The 25,258-nt window shown below is 39.3% G+C and overlaps 1 protein-coding gene across 12 annotated transcripts in view; it reads right to left on the reverse strand.

The window, feature by feature from the left end:
* The window catches only part of tbc1d5 (TBC1 domain family, member 5), a 518,645-nt gene that overhangs the window by 241,594 nt on the left and 251,793 nt on the right, over positions 1-25,258 (reverse strand). For all 12 annotated transcript variants that reach the window (XM_060824884.1, XM_060824877.1, XM_060824878.1 and 9 more), the window contains one exon: positions 19,690-19,759. In XM_060824884.1, coding sequence (XP_060680867.1) covers positions 19,690-19,759 — 70 coding nt within the window. The remainder of the gene's footprint in view (positions 1-19,689; positions 19,760-25,258) is intronic.

A 25,258-nucleotide genomic window follows, 5' to 3' on the forward strand; every position in this document is an offset into this window, starting at 1 on the left:
TGCCAACTGTGAGCCCGAGCATGGACACTGTCCAGATCTTGTTGCATTTGGACACTGACTGCTTCAACATTTGAGGAGTCATGAACGGTGCTGAACATTGCACAATCATCAGTGAACATCCCCATTTCTGACCTTGTGATGGAGGGAAGGTCATTGATAAAGCAGCTGAAGAAGATTGGGCCTATGATAGTACACTGAGGAACTCCTGTAGAGATGTCCTGGACCTTAGATGGCTGACCTCCAACAGCCACAGCTATCTTTCTATGTGTCAGGTATGACTCCAACAAGCAGAGAGTTTGCCTCCTGATACTCATTGATTCCAGTTTTGCTAGGGCTCCTTAATACCACACTCTGTCAAATGCACCCTTGAGGTCAAGGGCTGTCACTCTCATCTCACCTCTGGAATTCAGCTGTTTTGTCTATGTTTGAACCAAGGCGGAAATGAGATCAGGAGCTGGGTGGCCCTGGCAGAACACAAACTGGGATGACACTTTCCATCACTTTGCTGATGATGGAGAGTAGACTGGTGGGCGGCAATTGGCTGGGTTGGAATTGGCTTGCGCATGTTATGTACAGGATATACATGGGAAATTTTCTGCATTTTCGGGTAGATGCCAGTGTTGTAACTATACTGGAACTGCTTGGATAGGGAACCTGCAAGTTCTGGCTGAAGATTGCTGTGACAATATCAGCCTTATCTTTTGCAATGATCTGCTGGGCTCTTCCATCATTGAGGATGGGGATATTTGTGGAGCCTCTTCCTCCAGTTCAATCATCCACTATTATTCATAGTTGGTGTGGCCGGACCGCAGTGCTTAGACCTGGACCTGTTGGTTGTGGGATCACTTAAGCTCTGTCAATCGCTTGCTTGTTACGTTGTTTGGCATGCAAGTAGTCCTGTTTGGTGGCTTCACCGGGTTGTTGGAAAGGTGATGGCCTAATGGTATTATCTCTAAACTATTAATTCAGAGACCCAGAAAATGTTCTAGAGACCCAGGTTCAATTCCCGCCATGGCAGATATACTGTAGATTTCCCTCTTGCATTAGATCTTCCAAAATGCATCACTTCGCATTTGCCTGGATTAAATTCCAACGCCATTTCTTCACCCAAATCTCCACACTATCTATATCCTGTTTTATCCTCTGGCAATCCTCCTTAATATCAGCAACTCCCCCCAATTTTTGTATTATTTACAAACTTACTAATCAGGCCACCTATATTCTCTTCCCAAATATTTACATATATATTACAAACAACAGGGGTCCCTACAGAACCCCACTGGCCGCAGATCTCCTGTCAGAAGAACTCTCTTCCACCACTACTGTGTCTTCTATGACTTAGTTTTACACACATCTTACCAGCTCACTGTGGTGCCATGTGGCTTCACTTTCTGTATCAGCTTGCCATGAGAGGCCTTGTCACAGGCCTTGCTAACATCATAATGTGACTATAATTGAGGCAGGTAGGGGGAACCTGAGTTCAGGAGTGCAGGAGCCTCAGCCCTTGACCTTGTCCAACAGGTATGAGATTCTTGCTCCCTGTATGGATGGGGAAAAGGGCTCGAGACAGGATGAGCCAGCTGACCACGGCATTACGGTGCAGAAGGCCATTCAAGAAGGGGGAGCAAAAAATTGTTATAGGGGATTCTATAATTAGGGGGACAGATAGTATCTTATGCAAGCCGGACCGGGAGTCTCGCATGGTGTGTTGCCTGCCCGATGCTAGGGTGCGGGACATCTCCGACCGGCTTGAAAGTATATTGGTGCGGGAGGGGGAGGATCCAGCTGCTGTGGTCCATGTTGGGACTAACAACACATGCAAAGCTAGGATGGAGGATCTGTTTGGGGACGACCAAGCACTAGGAAGGAAATTGAAGTACAGGTCCTCAAGGGTCATAGTCTCCGAGCCACGTGCCAATTGGCATAGGGATAAGAAAATTAGGGAAGTAAACACATGGCTAAGGGATTGGTGTGGGAAAGAGGGATTCCACTTCATGGGGCATTGGCATCTGTTTTGGAACCGGGGGGGGGTCTGTACCATTGGGATGGTCTCCACCTGAACCGATCTGGTACCAATGTTTTAGCAAAGAGGATAAATAGGGTGGTCAGTAGGACTTTAAACTTCTGAGTTGGGGCGGGGGGGGGGGGGCGGAAGAAGGGAAAGTGAAAGCGACAGGGAGTATTGCGTTAAATGGAAAGATAAGCAGGAGGATAACATGTATGCAGGTGGATTTAAGCTTGAGGCAGACTAGGAATGCAACAAAAAGGAACGATAACTTAGGACATCTTATGACTTCCAATATCTCTAATGATAAGAAAGTTTACACTAAGGCACTTTACCTGAATGCTCGTAGCATTCTTAACAAAGTAGATGAACTAACGGCACAGATCATCGTGAATGATTATGATGTGGCAGCCATCACAGAGACATGGCTGCGGGGGGGTCAGGACTGGAAGTTAAACGTGCAAGGATTTACAACTTATCGAAAAGACAGGGAGGTGGACAGAGGGGGAGGGGTGGCCTTGCTAGTTAAGAACAAAATTAAATGTATAGCACTGATGATGTGGAGTCTGTGTGGGTGGAATTGAGGAACCACAAAGGCAAAAAAACCATAATGGGAGTTATGTACAAACCTCCTAACAGTGGTCAGGACCAAGGGCGCAACATGTACCGGGAAATAGAAAAGGCATGTCAGAAAGGCAAGGTCACGGTGACCATGGGGGATTTCAATATGCAATGGATTGGGTAAATAATGTAGCTAGTGGATCCAAAGAAAAGGAATTCATGGAATGCTTACAGGATGGCTTTTTGGAACAGCTTGTCATGGAACCCTTAAGGGAGCAGGCTATTCGGGACCTAGTGCTATGTAATGAACCAGACTTTATAAAAGATCTTAAAGCAAGGGAACACTTAGGAAGCAGCGATCATAATAATGTAGAGTTCAGTCTGCCGTTTGAAAGGGAGAAGGCAAAATCGGATGTAATGGTGTTACAGTTAAATAACGGTAATTATGAGGGCACGAGAGAGGAACTGACGAAAATCGACTGGAAGCAGAGCCTAACGGGGAAGACAGTAGAGCAAAAATGGCAGGAGTTTGTAGGTATAGTTGAGGACACTGTACAGATGTTCATCCACAAGGAAAGAAAGATTATTCGGGGATTATTAGACAGCCATGATTGACAAAGGAAGTCAGGAAATGTATCAAAGAAAAAGAGAGATCCAATAAAGTGGCCAAGAGCACTGGGAAATCAGAAGATTGGGAAGGCTACAAAAACAAACAGAGGATAACAAAGAGAGAAATAAGGAAGGAGAGGATCAACTATTAAGGTAGGCTAGCCAGTTAATATTAGAAATGATAGTAAAAGTTTCTTTCAATACATAAGAAACAAACGACAGGCAAAAGTAGACATTGGGCCACTTCAAACTGATGCAGGAAGCCTAGTGATGGGAGATAAGGAAATTGCTGGAGAACTTAATAAGTACTTTGCGTCAGTCTTCACAGTGGAAGACATGAGTAATATCCCAACAATCAAAGGGAGTCAGGGAGCTGAGTTGAGTATGGTTGCCATTACAAAAGAGATAGTGCTAGAAAAGCTAAAAGGTCTTAAAATTGATAAATCTCCTGGCCCCGATGGGCTACATCCTAGAGTTCTGAGGGAGGTGACTGAGAAAATAGTGGAGGCGTTGGTTGAGATCTTTCAAAAGTCACTGGAGTCAGGGAAAGTCCTAGATGATTGGAAGATTGCTGTTGTAACCCTCTTGTTGAAGAAAGGGTCAAGACAAAAGATGGAAAGTTATAGGCCAATTAGCCTAACCTCGGTTGCTGGTAAAATTCTAGAATCCATCGTTAAGGATGAGGTTTCTAAATTCTTGGAAGAGCAGAATCTGATTAGAACAAGTCAACATGGATTTAGTAAGGGGAGGTTGTGCCTGACAAACCTGTTGGAATTCTTTGAAGAGGTGACAAGTAGGTTAGACCAGGGAAACAGAGTGGATGTGGTCTATCTAGACTTCCGAAAGGCTTTTGATAAGGTGCCACACGGGAGGCTGCTGAGTAAGGTGAAGGCCCATGGTGTTCGAGGTGAGCTACTGGCATGGATTGAGGATTGGCTGTCTGACAGAAGGCAGAGAGTTGAGTTAAAAGGTTCCTTTTCGGAATGGCAGCCGGTGACAAGCGGTGTCCCACGGGGTTCAGTGTCGGAGCTGCAGCTGTTCATGTTATATATTAATGATTTGGATGAAGGGACTGGGGGCATTCTAGTGAAGTTTGCCGATGATACGAAGTTAGGTGGACAGGCAGGTAGTACTGAGGAAGTGGGGAGGCTGCGGAAGGATCTAGACAGTTTGGGAGAGTGGTCCAGGAAATGGCTGATGAAATTCAACGTGAGCAAATGTGAGGTCTTGCACTTTGAAAGAAAGAATACAAGCATGGACTACTTTCTAAACGGTGAGAGTACAAAGAAAGATTATTCGGGGATTATTAGACAGCCATGATTGACAAAGGAAGTCAGGAAATGTATCAAAGAAAAAGAGAGATCCAATAAAGTGGCCAAGAGCACTGGGAAATTACAAAGGGATCTGGGAGTGCTAGTCGAGGATTCTCTAAAGGTAAACATGCAGGTTGAATCCGTCATTAAGAAAGCGAATGCAATGTTGTCATTTATCTCAAGCGGGTTGGAATATAAAAGCAGCGAGGTGCTACTGAGCCTTTTTAAAGCTCCTGTTTGGCTTCATTTGGAGTGCTGTGTCCACATCTCAGGAGGGACATACTGGCACTGGAGCGTGTCCAGTGAAGATTCACACGGATGATCCATGGAATGGCAGGTCTAACATACGAGGAAGGCTGAGGATCCTGGGATTGTATTCATTGGAATTTAGAAGGTTATGGGGAGATCTAATAGAAACATACAAGATAATACATGGCTTGGAAAGGGTGGACGCTAAGAAATTGTTTCCGTTAGGCAAAGAGACTGGGACCCATGGGCACAGCCTTAGAATTAGAGGGGGTAAATTCAGAACAGAAATACAGAGATATTTCTTCAGCCAGAGAGTGGTGGGTCTGTGGAATTCATTGCCGCGGAGTGCAGTGGAGGCTGGGATGCTAAATGGCTTCAAGGCAGAGATTGATAAATTCTTGATGTCACAAGGAATTAAGGGTTACGGGGCGAATGCGGGTGACTGGAGTTGAAATGCCCATCAACCATGCTTAAATGGTGGAGTGGACTCGATGTGTTGAATGGCCTTACTTCCACTCCTGTGTCTTATGGTCTTATATGGTAGAACCCTTAGAAGCATTAACATGCAGCAGGATCTAGGCATACAGGACATTATCTCCTGAAAGTGGCAACACAGTGGATAAGGTGGTCAAGGGCAGCATAGTGCACGCTTGCCTTCATTCGTTTCAGGCATGGAGCATGAAAATTAGCAAGTCATGTTGCAGAACTTTGGTTAGGTTGTATTTAGAATATTGTGTCTAGTTCTAGTCAAGACACTACCATAAGGATATAGAGGCTTTGGAGTGGGTACAGAAAATGTTTACCAGGACACTGCCTAATTTGGAGAATATTAATTATGAGAAGAGATCGGACAAATGTGAACAAAGGATGAAAGGCCAGATAGAAGTTTGCAAAATTATAGAGGCGTGGATAGAATCTTTTTCCCAGGGTAGAAATGTCAATTACTAAGTAACATAGGTATAAAGTAAAAGGGGTCAAGTTTAAAGGATGTGGCACAGTGGCTAGCACTACTGCCTCATCGTGCCAAGGATCCAGGTTTGATTCCAGCCTTGGATGAACATTTGTTGTACATTCGCCTGTGTCTGCATGGGTTTCCGCCGAATGTTCTGGTTTCCTCCCACACTTCAATATGTACAGACTAGCCATGCTAAATTGTCCATGACTAGGGATGTGCAGACAAGGTGGATTAGCTGTTAAAATGCTTGTTATAGGTTTCTTCAATTCTGGACAGAATGGTGCAAATTGGGTGACCACATGGTGGAACACATCTATTCCCTGAGCCTGAGCTCCCATTCAAGCTGTCACTTTAGATCACAGAGTCCGACTCTGACAGCTGTCTTTGGCTTCCCTAGTGCTCTAATGAAGCTGAATGAGGAACACCACCTCATCTTTCAATTAGATGCTTTACAGCATTCTCCAGACCTGAACATTTTCAAATGGCCACTACCATATTTCGGACAGCAATCATGATTTTAATACAACCACTTAGATCTTCTGGAAAAAAAAAATAAATTTAAAAAGTGTTCCAATATCACTCAGTTTTCTTGTACAAGTATCCCTTTTGTAATTTAAAGTCTCCTCTTTTTCATCTTGTGACATACTTTTCCTTTGTTCTTTATGTTTCTCTATTTCTATGTCATTGTACTTCCTTTAAGCCTATCACATTGCAAACTTGCTCTCATTCTGCTGAGAGATCAATCTGAAATGCTAACTTTCTCTCCAAACAGATGCTGCCTGGCCTGAGAATGTCAACATCATGTTTTTTCTTTCAGCAGTTTTATTTCAGCAATAACGAGATGATAAAATCACCAATTGCTAACATAAGTCTTGTGTGAATTCTTGCACTGATGGGCTGAATCAATCAACAACTTATAGTTGTGTCATGCCATCAATGTTTATAGAATTTCCCCGCAATTTATAGAAGTAAAATCAACAAAAGTTTCCTCTGTACCACATGATAATAGACTAAGATAGATTTTTGAGGTAAGGGGGGGGGATTAGGGAATGACCACCGATGGTGGAGAAACTAAGATATCATGTGGATACAAAAGAGAATGGAGGAATACAGAAAACTTAAAACATTGTAAAGATTGGAGGATATGAGAGAGAGAAAGAGACAAAGTCCTGGCAGGATTTGAAAAGAAAGATCAGAATGTTAAAGTCAAAACAATGTTATTTGTAAAAGAGAGAATGCTGATTATCTACTACTTTTATTTGTATTCTGCAGCAGTACATTTGGCAAGCAACCAAAATTTATGCATTAAAAGTATTGGAGACTATTGTTTTCTCAATGGCAATATTTTAGCCTATCAGAGTCAATTCATTAACCACTCAAGACCTTCTTCTTCTGCAGTATAAATTGTTGAAACTATTTGCTATTTTTGCATTTGTCCAGATGAGAGCATGCTGAGAAGTTTCAGAAACACGTCTCTCTTTTCAGCAATATTCACTATAAGTTAAAGAATTTAGGAGTGACTTCTTTACACACAGAATGATAAGAATATGGAACTTGCCGCCAACATGGATTAGCTAAAACACTTAACAATGATATACGGTACTCAAAGGAGGAATGATGCATAAATAAGTAATAAGGGACAAGCAAGACACAAGGACAAAGTGTGAAAAAGGTAAGTAAAGTGAAAACAGGCTTAGGTGGGCCATAAACATAGACCACGTAAGCTGGACTGAATGGCCGGTTTCCATCCTGTCATTTGTTAAAATGGAAATCTGCATCAAATTCAATATTTGCAATAGCTTTAAACTCATAGTGAAAAATAAGTTATGATTTTAAGGAGGAACATTATAGTTGAAAAATAAATGAAACCAGAGGTGTGACCTTCTTCACCTGATATTGCTTTAGGTCTGGTTGGTTACAGCACATAGAATGTTGGTCCCAGTCAGTTATTGTCTTATTCGGAAATGTTGTTCAACAAAGCCATAATGTTTTAAACACAATGACGAAGTGGACATAACTTTTTATATGCAATAAACTACCACTTCGTTCACTATTACATTTTAGGTACCAAATTATATAAATTTAACCTCCCTTCTTTCTGTCTCCTTATACCATTCCTTTTATTTAATTATTTGTCATACTTACTTTCTTAGAAACAAATCAAGATTTAAAATTATCACGTACCCGTTAGGATTGGATTCAATCAGTCACACTAAACCTGAAGGGCAATTTTTCCTTTTAGGATTCATAGCTTACTTAACCCTGGTTATGTTTTCATCTATGTCAATGCTATTTTTTTTGAAGAAAATAAAATGTTTACAAAAAACTCAAACATCAATATCCTTGCAATCCGTGGTCAAATTCAGTGCTTTATCATTTGTCGATTAACCCAATAATTTTCAAAGACTCATTTATATCATTTTTGTCAATTGCTGGATTTTCTTTGAAATTAGTAGTTGTTTGTGTGGTGGGAAAACTATCTTTGCATTTTGTAGTAGTTTGAGGCAGAAAGCAAAATCACAAGAAGTGAAAATACTTGTACATTCATAACCTAGCTGTTACAATTGCAAGCTTTGATGACAATGAAAGAAAAGCCAAAGTAAAAGCAACACAAGACACAACGATCACAAAATTTAAAGCAACTCACAGACAGCAAGATATGAGATAGCCATATTTACATATTCAACAAAATGAGGCTGCAGTACCCTTGTCAAATCTTAACCAAACAATTTTTTTTTGCCATTCTCAGATGTCAGAAATGAAATCAAGGGCTGAATTTTAACAGGCATTGGCTTAGTGACATTTTTGGAGACTTTCATGAAGCATTGCTCACTGCTGATGGGTTTTTGTGCACTATCTTCCCAAACTCACCTTATTACAAATGCACCCTGCCTATACGGTACCCAGTTTGTCATATTCTCTCACTCAATATGCATGGAAAGTCTCACCACACCTGGTAAATCCCAGGAGCCAGTGCCTGGTTTGGAACGCAGCCATGCACCTGGTAAAGCACTGGCAGTCTGAAGTTGTCCTTTACTGTGTATGTGGTGGGAAAGTTACCACAAAATAACTCTTCTCTGGACATATAGGTCACTGATATTGCATTGCACATACAAGTGCACATTTATATAACCATCCCTGCTTAAGATCCAAGCCACACGGCTACCTGTCCTAAGCCACATCTCACCTTACAATCCGAACTAAATCTGCACTGCTATTTGCCCAATACCTAGTGTAACCCAGCATCTCATCATTGCTCAATGTGGAACCATTACGTACAAGACAACTTTCAAACACTTCAAGGCATCTTCTTTTATTTAGCAACAGTAAAAGTGAATGAAAAACAAACAGAAGGTGTACATGCCTCTCAGAACAGAAACTGACCGTTTGTCTTTTGAGCACTCTCAAATTTACAGTCAACGAATGATCATCTCATTCCAATCTCACCTATCAGAACTGGGTGCCTATTAAATTCTGTCTAGCTTGTTGAACTTGACATTGCTGCACTCACATTGTACAGATAGCAATGTTCCACCTGCTAAATGCCTTCAGCTTCTTCCTTGAAGAGTTCTTCTCATCTCTCAGCTCTTCAATCTCCACCAAATCCCTTCTTTGCCTGTTCCAGTTGAATAGAGCATAGCATGTAAGGTTTATGTGTCACATTCTGTCCCATAAGCCCCTTTCCAGAGTTGGAGTTCAAGAGTGTGCACGTAAGGACTGAACTATAAATTTGAATATTGTTAAGCCATTCTTGAGTGCTCAGCAACAAAGGACAGCTGCAGTCACAGGATCGTAGAACTTGAAAAAAGAAAGTAAGCATTCTACGAAACAAAAGAAAGCAAAAGTCCTGTGGCAATAGTGGAGCGTGGATCTACACAGAGAGACTAAGGTGCTCACAGCAGCAGATTAAGATCGGTGGTGCAGTGTTACTATCATTGATTAGGACAATGGAAAATGAGTTCTGGAAACAGTGTTTAAACCCTGGTGGTCAGTACACGCCCAACACTCACGAGAAAGACTACCCTGCCTCGGGTCTCAGAGAAGACAGCAATTCCTCCACAGCTGAGAATGATTGCTTCAGGTCTTGACAGGTAGTATACTGTATAAGCTTCAGAGCACTTGTATTTTGACCTTTTAACATGTCAAATAAATCATTTGTAACGGTTCAAGAGTTTCAATTTGTATATCAACTGAAGGTGCACAGTAGGTGGAGTAAAGGGCAAGCTGGAGTCACCATGTAACCACTCTGAATTTCCTGTTGGGAATTGATGCTGTCTAGCTTTAAGTAATAATGCGAGATGCTAGCACATATAAATAGGCTTTCATCACTCACAATGAGAATCTTCTCTTGCCTTTTTACACTTGGTTGGAATATTAGACTTATTTGATCCTGATGTTGACAAGCTCCTTGTTGGACATTTTGTGCAATTAAAATAACATAGAACTACTACAATAAGAGTGATTAGTCTCTGGTTACAGCCACTTGGTTTTAAAGGTGTAATGAGGGTTGTCAGCATTTCAAGATAAAGGTGGCCAATCTCTGGCAGTTATTGACAGGCAAATGGTAAGGACATTTTTTGAAAAAATAATATACTCTGAACTGTACTCTTCAAGGTATATTTAATTACAAGTATTTAAACACAAGGATTTCAAAATAAATTTGGAACTCAATGGATTGTGTTGATGAAGAAAATAATCATTACTTCTCTGCAGACAGGTGATTGAGGCTGACGTATGTTTTTCTATAGGACTCTTTGGTTAAATAGACAGTTGTCTGCAAAGAGGTGTCAATTAAGTTCTTTAGAGGTACTGTTAAGCCTGCAAATGCAGAATTAGTGAACAAATCTGAATGTTGTAACTGTAGACTTATTGATAAGTAATGGGACATTGGATCAATTTGGTACAAGGTACTGAGGTACTGAGTTCTCATGATTAAGCATAGCTTTTGGCAAGAACTATATTCCTTGTGTGTGGATGGATTGCTGGTCACAAAAAAAACTTTTTGACTGACTATTCATTGAGATTAGACAGTAATGAACATAAATGTTAAAAGCACCTAAGAACAATAAGAACGTTTGGCTTTTAAGATTACCATAAATTTGTAGTAAAAATGATCAACTTCTCACAGGATCCCACAAATCTTGTTCACCAGTATTTAATTTGTACACTTGGATTATTACTTAACATTTCTGGTAAATCTTGCTTGGTTACCTTTTGAAATAGGTAGAGAACATAATGATACTTAATTCCCATGTCTAAAGATAGATTTTTTAAAAAGAATTCCACACTTTAACAAGATTTTCTATCAGTAACTAATCTTACGGAAAGAGCAATGTTGACAATTCATGTGAATTCTAACATTAAAAATTCTCTAAGGAACTGTTTCCCCTGGGGCATTATGCTTGATAGTTTATAATTCAAGATATCGTATGCTAAAGTGACATAATACTGTAAATTAATCATTTTATTTTAAAGCTAGTATTTCATCCCTCCTTCACTGCTCCACCTTGTCAAAATAGACCAAGGGAAGATTGATTACCATGAAATTTGGTTAACATCACTGCATAAAAGATATATATGCCAATCTTATTTAAAACAAACGACACTTGCAGGAATACTGCAATGTCCAATCACACTCAATACTTAAAATCTACTGACTGTTAACATAGATATCTACTGTGCATAATAACATCTATAAAGGGGTTTTTGATAAAAATAGAAAACTGCATGTGCTGGTCGTGTCACAATATATTTCTTTTCAGGCAAATGGTGGAAACCTCAGCTTTCAGTAGCTGCTTGAAAGAGAACAAGTTTAAAGATTCTGTATTGTCTTTATCATGATATTTTCTGCTTGCACTCTGTCACTCCCCATACCGAGGATTCATTTAATCGTATAAATTTCTGGATCAGCTCACCTATTTGACCTGTCTGGGTAGCAGGTCTCAGGTAAATTAGTGCACCTATTTGCAGATTGCTCACTTAATTCAGAAGTGACTCAACATTACTCAACACCATGGGAATAATTCTAACATTTCTTTTCATAAACTACAAGAACTGGTTTTCCATGATGCCAAGTTATACATTTTTGGAATTAAATAAACGTAAATATGTAAGAAATAAAAGGTGCAGGCTATTCAGCCCCTCAAGCTTGCCTACCATTCAGTAACATCATGGTTAATGTGTCCAGGTCTCTTTCACGCCAACTCATCACATCCATCAACTACACAATTTTTTTCAAAATTCAAAGATCTTTCTACTTCCTCTTTAACCACTTACAGCGATCTAGCCTCCACAACACTGTGGGCTAGGGAATTCAAGAAATTCGTACTCTCTGGGAGAAGGAAATTGTTTGCACCTAGTTTTAAATGAGCATCCCTTTAATCTGCAATTATGTCCCCTGGTTTGAAATTCCCCAATTGGTGGGAAGATCTTCAAGGGCACTTGGAATTTTGCATGTTTCAATAAGATCACCCCTCATTCTTCTAAAGTCTAATTAATAAAGGCATAATACATCTACTTGTTCTTTGTAAGTCAACCCCTTCATCCCTGGAAACAGCACTAGTGAATCTCTTCAGATATTCTTTCATAAATAGATGAATCAAAACTGTACTGTGGTACTTCAAGTACAGCCTCACCAACACCCTGTACAGTTGTAACAAAGCTTCGCTATCTTTAAATGTAAAACCTCTACTCTAGCAATAAAGGCCCAAATTCCATTTGACTTCTTAATTTGCTGCAACTGTATACTAACCTTTTGTGTTTCATGCACAAGAACATCCAGATTTTTCTGTGCTGCACTTTCCTCCAACTTAAGTAAGGATCTCTTCTGATTCTTCCAACCAAATACTTTCCTACATTAAACTCTATCACACCATCCCCTCCCACCTAGTTTTGTGGTATCAGCAACTCAAATACATTAAACTCTGCCCTCTCCTCCAAGTCATGAGACCTTAGGCTGATCTTTGTGGATCCTCCACTAATTGTGTCTTCCCAACCTGAAAAATCTCTGTTGTGTTTTCTGTCTGTAACCAATCTTCAATCCATGTTAAATACATTATGCCCAATACTGAATTTTGTGAACTTATATGTGGCATTTTATTGAATGCCTTCTGGAAATTCAAATATGTTACATCTTCTGGATCTTGTCTATCAACTCTGCTTTTTATATACTCAAGAAACTGGTGAAAATCTGTCAAATATGATTTTCTTTTCACAAAATCATGTTGACTCAGTTTGATTGGGTTAAGCTTTTCAAAATTCCCTTTATTTCTTGCTTAATAATGACTCCAGCATTTTAACAATGACAGATGTTAGATTAACTGCCCATAGTTTCCTGCTTTTGCCCCCCTCCCTTCTTCAACAGGATATCACACAAGCAGTTTTCCAATCTGCTGGAACTCTCCTGGAATCCAGCAAATTCTAAAATATCCTGACCAATGCCTCCACGATCATTGCAGCCACCTCCTTTAAAACTTGTGGATGCATGCCATCAGGTCATGGTGACTTGCCTGCCTTCAGTCCTATTAGTTTGTCAAATATTTCACACAGACTTGTACAAGATCGATCTCCCTGTTAGCATCTTGTTGGTGCAAAATATTGGTTTAAATTATTGCCATTTCTCTGTTCCTCATTTTTAATTCCCAGTTGCATCCTCTGAGAGCCCGACATTTACATTAGTTAATCTCTCTTTTTGAATATCCCTAAATGCTCTCACTACTTGTTGTTTCTTTGTCAATTTACTTTTATAATTCATTTTCTTCTGCTTTATTAGTTTTTGAATCATCTACTGATAGCTCGTAATGAATTCCCAAACTTCTGACCTACCATTCATTTTTGCTGCAGTGTGTGCCTTAGGTTTTGATTTGATACTCCCCTTGATTGCCTTTGTTAACCACAAGTGTTTCATTCTTCTCAGCAAGTCCTGACTGGAAAACATTTTTGCTGAGGTATTATGAACTATTTGCTTAAATATCTGCCACTTATCATTCACTGGCTTTCACAGAATATTTAATCCCAACAATGTGGAAACAGGCCATTTGACCCAACAAGTCCACCAAAGAGTAACCCACCCAGACCCATTCCCCTCCCTTATTACTCTACATTTAATGCACCGATTTTACACATCCTGGTACAGCGTGGTCAAATTAGCATGGCCAATTCACCTAATCTGCACATCATTAGATTGTGGGAGGAAACCGAAGCACCCAGAGGAGACCAATGTAGACATGGGGAGAATGTGCAAACTCCACACACAGACAGTTCCCTGAGGCTGGAGTAGAATCCGGGTCCCTGGCGCTGTGAGACAGCAGTGCTAACCAGCCTATTTTCCCAGCTTGATTCATATTATGATCTACTGCACCAAAACATTACTCACCACCTATCTCTCCACCCTAATTTCACGACACCAAAGTGCATACGACTCAGATAGTAATCTGGAGATTACCATCTATTTTTGTCTCCCACTGCTACTGCCCTTCTCAAACTTTTCTCTTTATGAAGTTTTTGTCCCCACTTCTGCTTGTGCTGTTTCAGATATACAGCATGCACCTCTCTCTCTAGCTCTTTTAGGTGTCTCTAGGTCCTCCTCTCATCCACTTCTAAATAACACCAAAATTAATATATTTTTATTAACTACATGACATTACAAATAAAGTGAATTTCTTGAGTGTGTCCAGGATAGCTTTCTACAACAACACAAATAATTTGATCCAACATATTAGATCTAATGATGAGTTATGGGCCAAATTTAATTCAATACTGATGCCTCACTAACAATTTTCCAAATTACCCAAAAAATGTGAAACAGTGACTAAAATTCTATTTGACTGAAGTGTTAGCACTTTCCACTGATGCTGGGAGACAATGCCAAGTGTGTCCAGCAAATCATGTTTTCATTTCAGATTTCCAAATCTGCAGTATTTTAATTTTATTAAAATGCTGACAGAGAGAGAGTTTGGACAAAGCAAACTGTGCAAATCTGTCAATGGGTAAAATGACACAAGATCAGGAGAAAGTATTCAAAGAAAGGTGACACAAAAAAGGGAGGGAAATTAAGGTAAACATATATTTTAAAAAATTTGTTCAGCCTCAAATAGCATACTGTGTCCAGTACAGGGGCCACAGTTTTAGAAAGACGTGAAGACGTTCGAGTGAGTGCAGAGTTCATGAGAACGGTCTCATGGAACAGACATGTTAGTTACATGGAGAGATTACAGAAGTTGAGACTGTTTTCCTTAGAGGAGAGAATGTTCAGAGGTGGTAGGATAGAGATATTCAAAATCATGAGGTGTGGGACAGAGTACATAGGAGGGAGTTGTTCTCATTGATGGATTTATCAAGAACAAGATGGCAAAGAATGAAGGCAAATGGGACCAAAAGCAATTATATGAGGAAAACTTTTCACACAGCAAGTAGATTAGATTAGATTCCCTACAGTGAGGATGTTTAGGATTAAGAACACACTGCTTGAGGGTGTGAAGGAAACAGGTTCAATCGAGAATTATCATCAGAAAAGGAAGTAAGTGGGAGAAGGCACTAGGAACTTTACTGCTGAGGAGTGCTGTGTTGACACAATGGACAAATGTTCATGCTTTGAAGCTGTTGAACCCTGAAGCTGCACAGTGCCTAAATGGAAAATGAAGCAATGTTCCTCCACTTTGCACTGAGCTTCACTGAAGCACTGTTGCAGGCCTAGGATGAAAATTTTGGTGCATTCACCAATATCCATTACTAACCCATCAACCCCCACAGTTATCTTGAGTACATTTCCTCACACTCTACTTCCTGCAAAGGACTCCATTCCTTTCTGCCTAAATTCTAGCACATGTTTGTAAAAAGGAGATCATGCCAAATAAGGCTGATGGTGAGATTTGTAAGAAATTCCATGATAGTAGACAGTGCAGAATCTATACAATTCTTTATATAATGTTCTGTACAGCTGCAACATGATCTCTCAACTCCTGTACTCAATACTCTGACCAATAAAGGAAAGCATACCAAATGCCTGCTTCACTATCCTATCTACCTGTGATTCCACTTTCATGGAGCTGTGAACCTGCACTCCAAGGTCTCTTTGTTCAGCAACACTCCCTAGGACTTTACCATTAAGTGCATAAGTCCTGCTAAGATTTGCTTTCATAAAATACAGCACCTTGCATTTATCTGAATTCAACTCCATCTGCCACATCTCAGCCCATTGGCCCATCTAGTCAAGAGTAAAAAGTGAGGTCTGCAGATGCTGGAGATCAGAGCTGAAAATGTGTTGCTGGTTAAAGCACAGCAGGTTAGGCAGCATCCAAGGAACAGGAAATTCGACGTTTTGGGCCAGAGCCCTTCATCAGGAATGAGGAGCCTCATTCCTGATGAAGGGCTCTGGCCCGAAACGTCGAATTTCCTGTTCCTTGGATGCTGCCTAACCTGCCATCTAGTCAAGATCCTGTTGTAATCTGACGTAACCTTCTCTGCTGTCCTCTACACCTCCAATTTTGGTGTCATCTGCAAACTTACTAACTTTACCTCTTATGGTCACATCCAAATCATTTATATAAATGACGAAAAGTAGTGGACCCAGCACCGATCCTTGTGGCACTCCACTGGTCACAAGCCTCCAGTCTGAAAAACAACCCTCCTCCACCACCCTCTGTCTTCTACCTTTGAGCCAGTTCTGTAACAAAATGGCTAGCTCTCCCTGTATCCCATGAGATCTAACCTTGCTAATCAGTCTCCCATGGGGAATCTTGTCGAACGCCTTGTTTAAGTCCATATAGATCACATCTACCACTCTGCCCTCATCAATCTTCTTTGTTACTTCTTCAAAAAAACTCAATCAAGTTTGTGAGACATGATTTCCCACGCACAAAGCCATGCTGACTATCACTAATCAGTCCTTGCCTTTCCAAATACATGTACATCATGTAGCTCAGGATTCCCTCTACCAACTTGCCCAGCACTGATGTCAGGCTCACTGATCTATAGTTCTCTGGCTTGTCCTTACCACCTTTCTCTTTCCTATTGGAAAAATGTTGTGAAACTTGAAAGGGTCCAGAAAAGATTTACAAGGATGTTGCCAAGGTTGGAGGATTTAAGTGATAGGCAGAGGCTGAACAGACGGCTACTGTTTTCCCTGGAGTGTCAGAGGCTGAGGGGTGACCTCATAGAGGCTTACAAAATCGTAAGGGGCATGGATAGGATAAATAGACAAAGTCTTTTCCCTGGGGTGGGGGGAGTCCAAAACTAGCGAGCATAGGTTTGGGGTGAGAGGGGAAAGATATAAAAGAGACCTAAGGGCCAACTTTTTCACGCAGAGGGTGGTATGGAATGAGCTGCCAGAGGAGGTGGTGGAGGCCAGAACAATTGCAACATTTAAAAGATACTTGGATGGGTATATGGGCCGGTTGCTGGCAGGTGGGACTAGATTGAGTTAGGAAATCTGGTTAGCATGGATGTCTTGGACTGAAGGGCCTGTTTCCACGCGCCACATCTCTATGACTCTGTATATGGACAGCCAGAAGACACTTGATAAAGTCCTTCCTAACAGGGGACAGAGAAAAGCATAAACTCTAAAGAGATTTGAGTGTGAAAGAGTTAAAATGTCATTAGCAAATGCTGGAAATAAAATGGACTTCTTCAGTATGAGAGTCGGCACAAATGATGCTGACCAATACATAATCATTGGGGCACATCCCCACTCCTGGACATTTGATGGATCAAAGGTCACTGACAAAGCAACTGAAGATCATTGGGCCTAAAGCAGTACCTTGAGGAATACCTGAAGAGCTATCCTGGAGTTGAGATGACTGATTTCAAACAACTACAACCATTTTTCTATTTGCCAGGTATGACTTCGACCAATGGAGAGTTTGTCCCCAATATTCTTTGATGCCACACTTGTTCAAATGCAGTCTTGATTTCAAAAGCTGTCACTCTCATCTCACCTCTGGAGTTCAGCTCATTTGTTGCTTGGTTGAACCAAGGCTGTAATGAGGTTAGGAGCTGATGGCCCTGTCAGAAACCAAACTGTATGTCATTGAGGAGGTTATTGCTGAGCATGTGCTGCTTAATAGCACTGTTGATGACACATCCCATCACGTTATTAATGACCGAGCATAGACTGATGGGATGGTAATTGGCTGGGTTGACTTTGTCCGCTTTTTGGGTACAGGACATACATGGGCAATTTTCCACATTGTCAGGTAAATGCCAGAGTTGTAAATATACAGGAAGAGCTTGGTTAGGGGAGCTGCACGTTCTGGAGCACAAGTCCATTGATGAGATATTGAGAGGCCCCACTACCTTTGCACTTTCTAGTGCCTCCAATCATTTCTTGATATCATGTGGAGAGAAGTGAACTGGCTGAAGACTGGGATCTGTGATTGCTATCAATGCTTCAGTCTTATCTTTTGCATTAATGTGCTGGGCTCTTCCATCATTGCAGTCAGGGATATTTATGGAACCTCTTCCTCCAGCGATTTGTTTAATGGCCCACCACCATTCATGACTGGACGTGGCAGGTCTACAATGCTTAGATCTGATGTGTTGGTTGTTGGATTGCTGAGCTTTGTCTATCATTTGCTGCTTATACTGTTTGGCATGGAAGTAATCCTATTTGATAACTTCACTCGATTGACAGACTTGGTTCATTATTGTCTTGTTTAGGAGTGTTGCGACTTCTAAAGACTTGTGGTGTTGCATTCCAGATCCCTTTGCCTCTCTATCTCATATAAATTTTTACTAACTTAACATTCTTATTCTATTTGTAATATTTTATTAATAGTAATAATTTCCTTATTGAAATGTAACATATATTTAAATTAATTTGCCATTAAAATGCCCAATCTACAAGTTTATTAATATTTGCTCATAAACTACAGCCCTACTCATTATTAACTATCCCATTTAATGTTGTGTTGCCTGAAAATTTAGAAATTGCGATTTTGGTTCTGAAATCACATTGTTAATTAAAACTGAACAAAGGTAATCAAAGCTCCGATTCTTCTGGAACCACATTTCACATCACCCACAACTCTGAATAGTTACTTTTCACTGTTAATCTTCATAATCTGCCTTGCAGCCAGCTAGCTAGCCATTTTGTCATATGTAAGGGTAAAAAATGAGGTCTGCAGATGCTGGAGATCACAGTTGAAAATGTGTTGCTGGTTAAAGCACAGCAGGTCAGGCAGCATCCAAGGAACAGGAAATTCGACGTTTCGGGCATAAGCCCTTCATCAGGAATTCCTGATGAAGGGCTTATGCCCGAAACGTCGAATTTCCTGTTCCTTGGATGCTGCCTGACCTGCTGTGCTTTAACCAGCAACACATTTTCAATTTTGTCATATGTCTCAACTCTGAATACTCTGACTGTAAACATTAATTTGTTACTTAGTACCTTATCAAAAGGTCTTTTGGAAATCTAGATAAATCACATCTACATATTTTTCTATTTCTAATTAGTAGGGATTCTATTACTTTTCTTTCTGCCAATGTTAAACTGTTTGGTCTGCTTTCTCCTTGAGCATCTTATAATTTCCCTTTTGAAATATAGGTATAACAAAATACTCACTAGTTATCTAGCACTACATATTTTTCTAATAAATTATTACATATGGATAATAGTGCATCTTTTCTAGTTTACTTTAAAATTAGTTGTTTCTTCATTGATGCTCAATATACAAACATAAAATAATACAAGACAATATGTCTTGCCTAGTTTGCTACTACATTTTGCATTCTCCATTTAAAAAGATATCTGAACATTTTTACTTTAAATTTATAACAAACTAAATTCACTTGTCACCCTGCTTCCAATCCTAAATGATCCCAGCAAGATGTTGTGAAACTGTAAGATTACTTTAACACAAAAGCGTACACCATCACTTCACAATAAATCAAAGAAACAACATTCTAAGTGAATTTGATTTCATTTGACTATCTGATTTCAATTTTGTTTCAACAGGTTATAACTTGCATAGTTATCCATTTTCTGTAAGCAGTAAATATACCTGTAAGAGCTGTATTTTCCACTGTCCAATTCTGAAAGTATTTTTATATCCTGGTTTTCATTATTCTCACCTATGGAAAACATAAGTATAGAAAATTAATATTTCACCATTAACAAAATGGAAAATAGGAAGAAAAAATTTAGAAAGAAAATCAAAATTAACTTCCAGATCTGCCAAGTGTTAATAAATCTTTCAGAATTTATCTAAATACAAATTGACCTTAAAAGTCAGAATTGATCATTTTATTTTCTCTCTACATTTCTGACAGTATTACCTCTAACTGAAGTGCATTTCCACAGACATCATTCATCTTCATAACATTACATGTGTTTATCCATCATGTACAAGTTAAGGCAGAAAAAAGCTGACCAGACAGCATCATGGACAAGTCTAATATAGCAGGTTCAATGCTCGGAGGCATTTTCCTATCATCACCGAACAACACAAACTGAACTTTCTTCTCAACTTGGGTTGAGAAAGTTTAAACATGACCTAAGATCTTTAAAATAATAAAGGAACAATATAGGCCAATGACAGAGACCCTGGCACTTGATTTTCAATTCGGCATTCAGAAACTGACATTTGGTTAATTTTGGGGTCTCAACTTTGGCTTGCACTTGTATCACTCATGCAACATAATCTTCAAATACAAATGGGTTGGTGGCCAGCTTGGTGCCCTGTTAGTGGTGTTAAGCATTACCAGGATACAGGAACTTTATGCAGAATACATGAGGTAAGAGGTAGTCATGATGCAACATGTTGCCCACTTGCCGAAGAGAGAAGGCAGCATGTTAGAGGGCCAGTTACCTCACTGCAAACAAAAGTAGCCAAATGGCCAACTGAAAGATACAACATCCAATCTGGTGCAAATTGAAACAGTGCCAAAATTTTATTCTCAATCATTTAATTGTTACTGCATTGATCCCCAAAGATGTGCATTAATGCACCTAACTATTTGGGTTTAAACATTTCTGGAACAAAAAAGTTGGCCCTCCCACATCTGTTAATAAACAGTGCAACCAGAAAGCACTTCTGCTAGCAAAAGAAAGCTGGTGAAAATCTCTAACATCTCCCTAAAACTAAATTAACTGGCCCATTGTAATGTTTAATATAACATAGCCTGCTGACGACTTTGAGATATGGTTAGCAATGTAAATGGAGCACAGCAGATAAATGGATTCGATGCGATGATCAGTATGGCCGAAAAAGAACATACTGAAGGGGTTGAATGGTCTATGTTTATTCGAAATACCCAAATTTCTAAAATAATTGCTATCACATTCCAATTTAGTTTGTAATCTCTCATTCTTGTTAGGTCAATAACCAAGCATATCACTTCTTATGCCATATATGTGATGGCTATAAAATGGGATTTTTTATTTCATAGATGATATAATAATTGAAAACAGATTACAATAACATTGCTTGAAGTTATTGGGTAAAATAAATGTCACACTCAAGTTATTTTACTTGGCATAAAGACATATATGAAATAAAAACAAAATGATGAAAATATTCAGTAGAACCTTCATGTGATCTTAAGTATTAACTGTTTCTCTCCAAAGTTGTACCCAAACTACAGATTATTTTCTGCATTTTCTGTTTTTATTTAAGATTTCCAACATCTACTGTATTTAGCTTTTATAAACAAATATCCAACATAGAATCATGGGGTTTTGCTCTGCAATCCAATTATTGTGCTGTCTAACATTATCATTGATAATTGAAGGTCATGCCAACCCTTTCAGAGGATGTAATCTGTATTCTCATTACATACTTTTGTGATTTCCCTGGGAGGGTTAAATAGGTTTTATGAATTGAATCTTAGAAAGACCATCTTACTGGCATTTTTGGGAAACTTTCATTTTTAAAGGAATAAGTTATTGTAGTCGGCTGATTTTCAAGAGCTTGCGCTGCATGAACACAGCGAATCCTCATGCCAACTTTTCACATAGCAAAAATAATTGTTTTGCTACCCTATAAAATCTGGAAGTGTAGGCAAACGTGCCTCATACAATTTTCTAATTGAATTTCTCACTGCTGCAGGCAAATCAACAGATTTCACACTCCTGCTATAACTCTCCTTCACATGTCAAGCATTTAAAGAATCAAACACTGAAACACTTAAAGATGAGGAATTATATATAAAAGTAAGGTTTACAGCCTTTCTAGACCAAAGGAGCATGCATACTACTAGAATTTTATTTAATCAAACAATGTGATCAAAGATAACAATTTCAATTTAACTGAATAGTAGGCTGAAAATTTACATACAAACATATGAATTAGGAGCAGATGTAATCCATTCAGCCCCTCAAACCTTCTCCACCATGAAATAAGATCACAGATGATCTGTTTGTGTTCTGAATTCCACATTCCCAATAATCTCAAATAATCCTTCATTCTCAAGCCTAACAATAATCTAATCACATGTTGTAAGTATGTTCAGTGACCCCACTTCCACTGCTCCTGAGTTCCAAATCTGACAACCCTCAAAAAATCCTCATCGTTCCGAAGAGGGTGACACCTAATTTTAAAACAGTATCCCCTAGTTCTAAAATCACCCACTAGAGAAAACATCCTGTCTAAATTATGTTGTCAAGACCATTCAAACATTTTGTACACTTCAATCAAATTACCTCTTACTCTTTTAAACTCCAGTGGAAACAAGCCTAGCCTGACCAACCTATCCATATTATGCAACCCACTCATTCTAGGTATTAATCAAGGAAACCTTCTCTGAATCACCTCCAATGCATTCAAATCCTTCCATAGTATTTGAGATATGTTGTCATCAATGGCCTATATAACTAAAGGATAACATCCTTACTTTTATGTTTAATTCCTTTCATAAAAGGGTATTATATCACATTAGACTTGTGCAGAAGAACAACTAATTCCATCTGCACTTCTTATTTCCACAGTCATACTCTATTCAAAAATATTCTGCTTTATCATTTTCCCTGCCAATTGCACAACTTCACATTTTTACACATTATACTCCATCTGCCAGATTTTTGCTTCCTTTTCACTTATTCAACCTACCTACATCTTTCTGCAAACTCCTTCTGTCTTGTCACAACATTTCTTTCTACCTTTCTTTGTATCCTCTGCAAACCTAACCACCATAAACTTGCTCCCCTCATCTCATCTAGGTTACCAATGTAATGTATAAAAAGTTAAGATCATAACACAGACCTCTGTTGGGCGGGGGCGGAGTGGTGTCACACGACATGGGACTAATCAGACTAAGACTCATTTATATATTTTCTGTCAGTAAACCAATATTCTACCCATGCTGTTATGTTACCATCTACACCACAAGCTTTCATTTTCACACCTTAAATGCCTTCTGGAAATTGAAGTACAGTACAACTTCTCTTTGTCTGTAGCACATGTTACTCATTTGAAGAAATCTAATAAATTGGTTAAATATGATTTCCCCTTTACAAAACAATACCGATTTTTCCTGACTACCTTAAGGTTTTCTAAGTGCACAGCTATCATCTCTTTAACGATGCATTCTACGACATTACCATGACAGATATCAAACTAATTGGCTTAGAGTTTCCTGATTTCTGCCTCCCTCCCTTAAATACAAGGGTTATACTTGCAGCTTTTCCTGAATTTAGGAAGCTTTGGAAAAATAACACCAAGATTTCCACTTCATAAGTCACATCATTTAAAGTACTGTGAAGAATTCTATCTGGACCCAGAGACTTTTCAGCCATAGTTCCATCACTTTACTCAGTACCGCCTCCTTGATAACTGTAAAAGTTAGCTACATCCTCACTCCCTTCAACATCTTGATTTACACATTATGCTGGATTTTTTTCTGCATCCTCCACAGTAAAAACAGAAGATATTTTCTCACTTTATCTTCCATTGTGTTATTAAGTTCCTATTTTCACTCTGGAAGACCAAAACTCACTTTACCTATGGAAACAACTTATGTTTTTATATTTGGAGCTAGATCCCTCACAAAGTTTCTTGGTCCTGATTAACATTTTTATAATTATCTGTCTATCATCTTGAAATCCAGGTACACTACAGTTTTATAGCACATCTACCAACTTACCTTTATCCACAACACATTATTCCTTCAAAGAAGTTCAATAAATACAATTTCCCCTTCATGAAACCATGCTGATTCTTCTCAAATGCCCAAAGTTTGCAGTTACAATATCTTCATAATTATTCCAACGCTTTCCCCATGATAGACGTAAAGTGAACTGGCCTACAGTCCTCCCTTCTTGAATAGAGCAGCTACATTTGTTACTTTCCAGTTGGATCAAATGTTAAAAACAGTTTCATTTGCATTCTTTGGCGTGGTTTTCCAAACCAAAACAGTGATTAACTATTAAACACATATGAGAGGAAACAATATGTTTCTGGGTGATAGTCAGCAGATCTGTTTTAGGGGAGGGAACAATACAAATTATCAGTGCTACAGAGGAGGAAGACCACCTTTTCAGGTGAGTTTTATTGAAATTCACAGAAACCAAATGAAGAGGGGATTCAGAATAGCACATACCCAGCTAAGTATTATTGCAAATACATAACTCTTCCTTGATGCTCTATAATCACAAAGCTGAAATAATAAGGCATTTTATTTCATTCCATCTCAATGGTAGGCCATTTCATATTCTACAACTTGCACTGAAAACTCTATTCACATTTTGACAGCTGGAATATCTTCCACAGCATACGAAATAAAACAAATTTAAACAAAGTCAATTTTGCCTCACTTCCCAATGTGAATGGATCTTCTAAATAAAAATCTAAACTTTAGTCCAAAACATAGCAAGTGCAGGGCCATACAACACAAAAGCAGCCCTTTGAGTCTGTTTCAATACATTTATACTAATCATACCTTCCTGTACTTGGCCACTGTCTTGCATGTAATGAAATTTCAAATGCTCATCCAAATACCTTTGAAAGGTTTTCATGTTCCCTGCATCTGCTACTCTGTCAGACAGTGCAAACCAGATTCCAACCACTCTGAGTGAAAATATTTTTCCCCAAATCCTCTCTAAACCTCCTACCTCTCACCTTAAAATCATGCATTGTTATTAATCCTTCAACTAAAAGGAACAGTTGCTTCCTATCCAATCTGTTCCTTAATCTTAAACACCTCAGTCAGGTCCTGCTTCAGACTTCTCTGCACCAAGGCATAAAGCCCTTGCTTCAAAGCTCCATCCCAAGCAACATCCTGATGATTCTCTTCTGTATTCCTTCAAGTGCAATCATGCCTTACCTATAGCAAGGCAACCAGAACTGCATGAAGTACTCCAGGTATGGCCTTACCAAAGTTTTGTATAGCTCCCTCCTCTTAAAATCTATGCCATTGCTAATAAAATCAAGTGTCCCATAAGCCTTCTTAATACTCTATTAACCTTTCTGCCATCTTAAAGATGAGTGGAGAAGCACAACAAGATTCCTCTTAGCTTCCTACCTGAGCATGAGCAAGCCATCCAGCCTGCTGAGCCTGCTCCACCAATCAGTATGATTATGGCTGATCATCCAGCTATGTACCCTTTTCCCACTTTCTCCCCATGCTCTTTGATCC

The sequence above is a fragment of the Hemiscyllium ocellatum genome, chromosome 5 (genome assembly GCF_020745735.1).
Source record: "Hemiscyllium ocellatum isolate sHemOce1 chromosome 5, sHemOce1.pat.X.cur, whole genome shotgun sequence".
Classification (NCBI taxonomy): Eukaryota; Metazoa; Chordata; class Chondrichthyes; order Orectolobiformes; family Hemiscylliidae; genus Hemiscyllium; species Hemiscyllium ocellatum.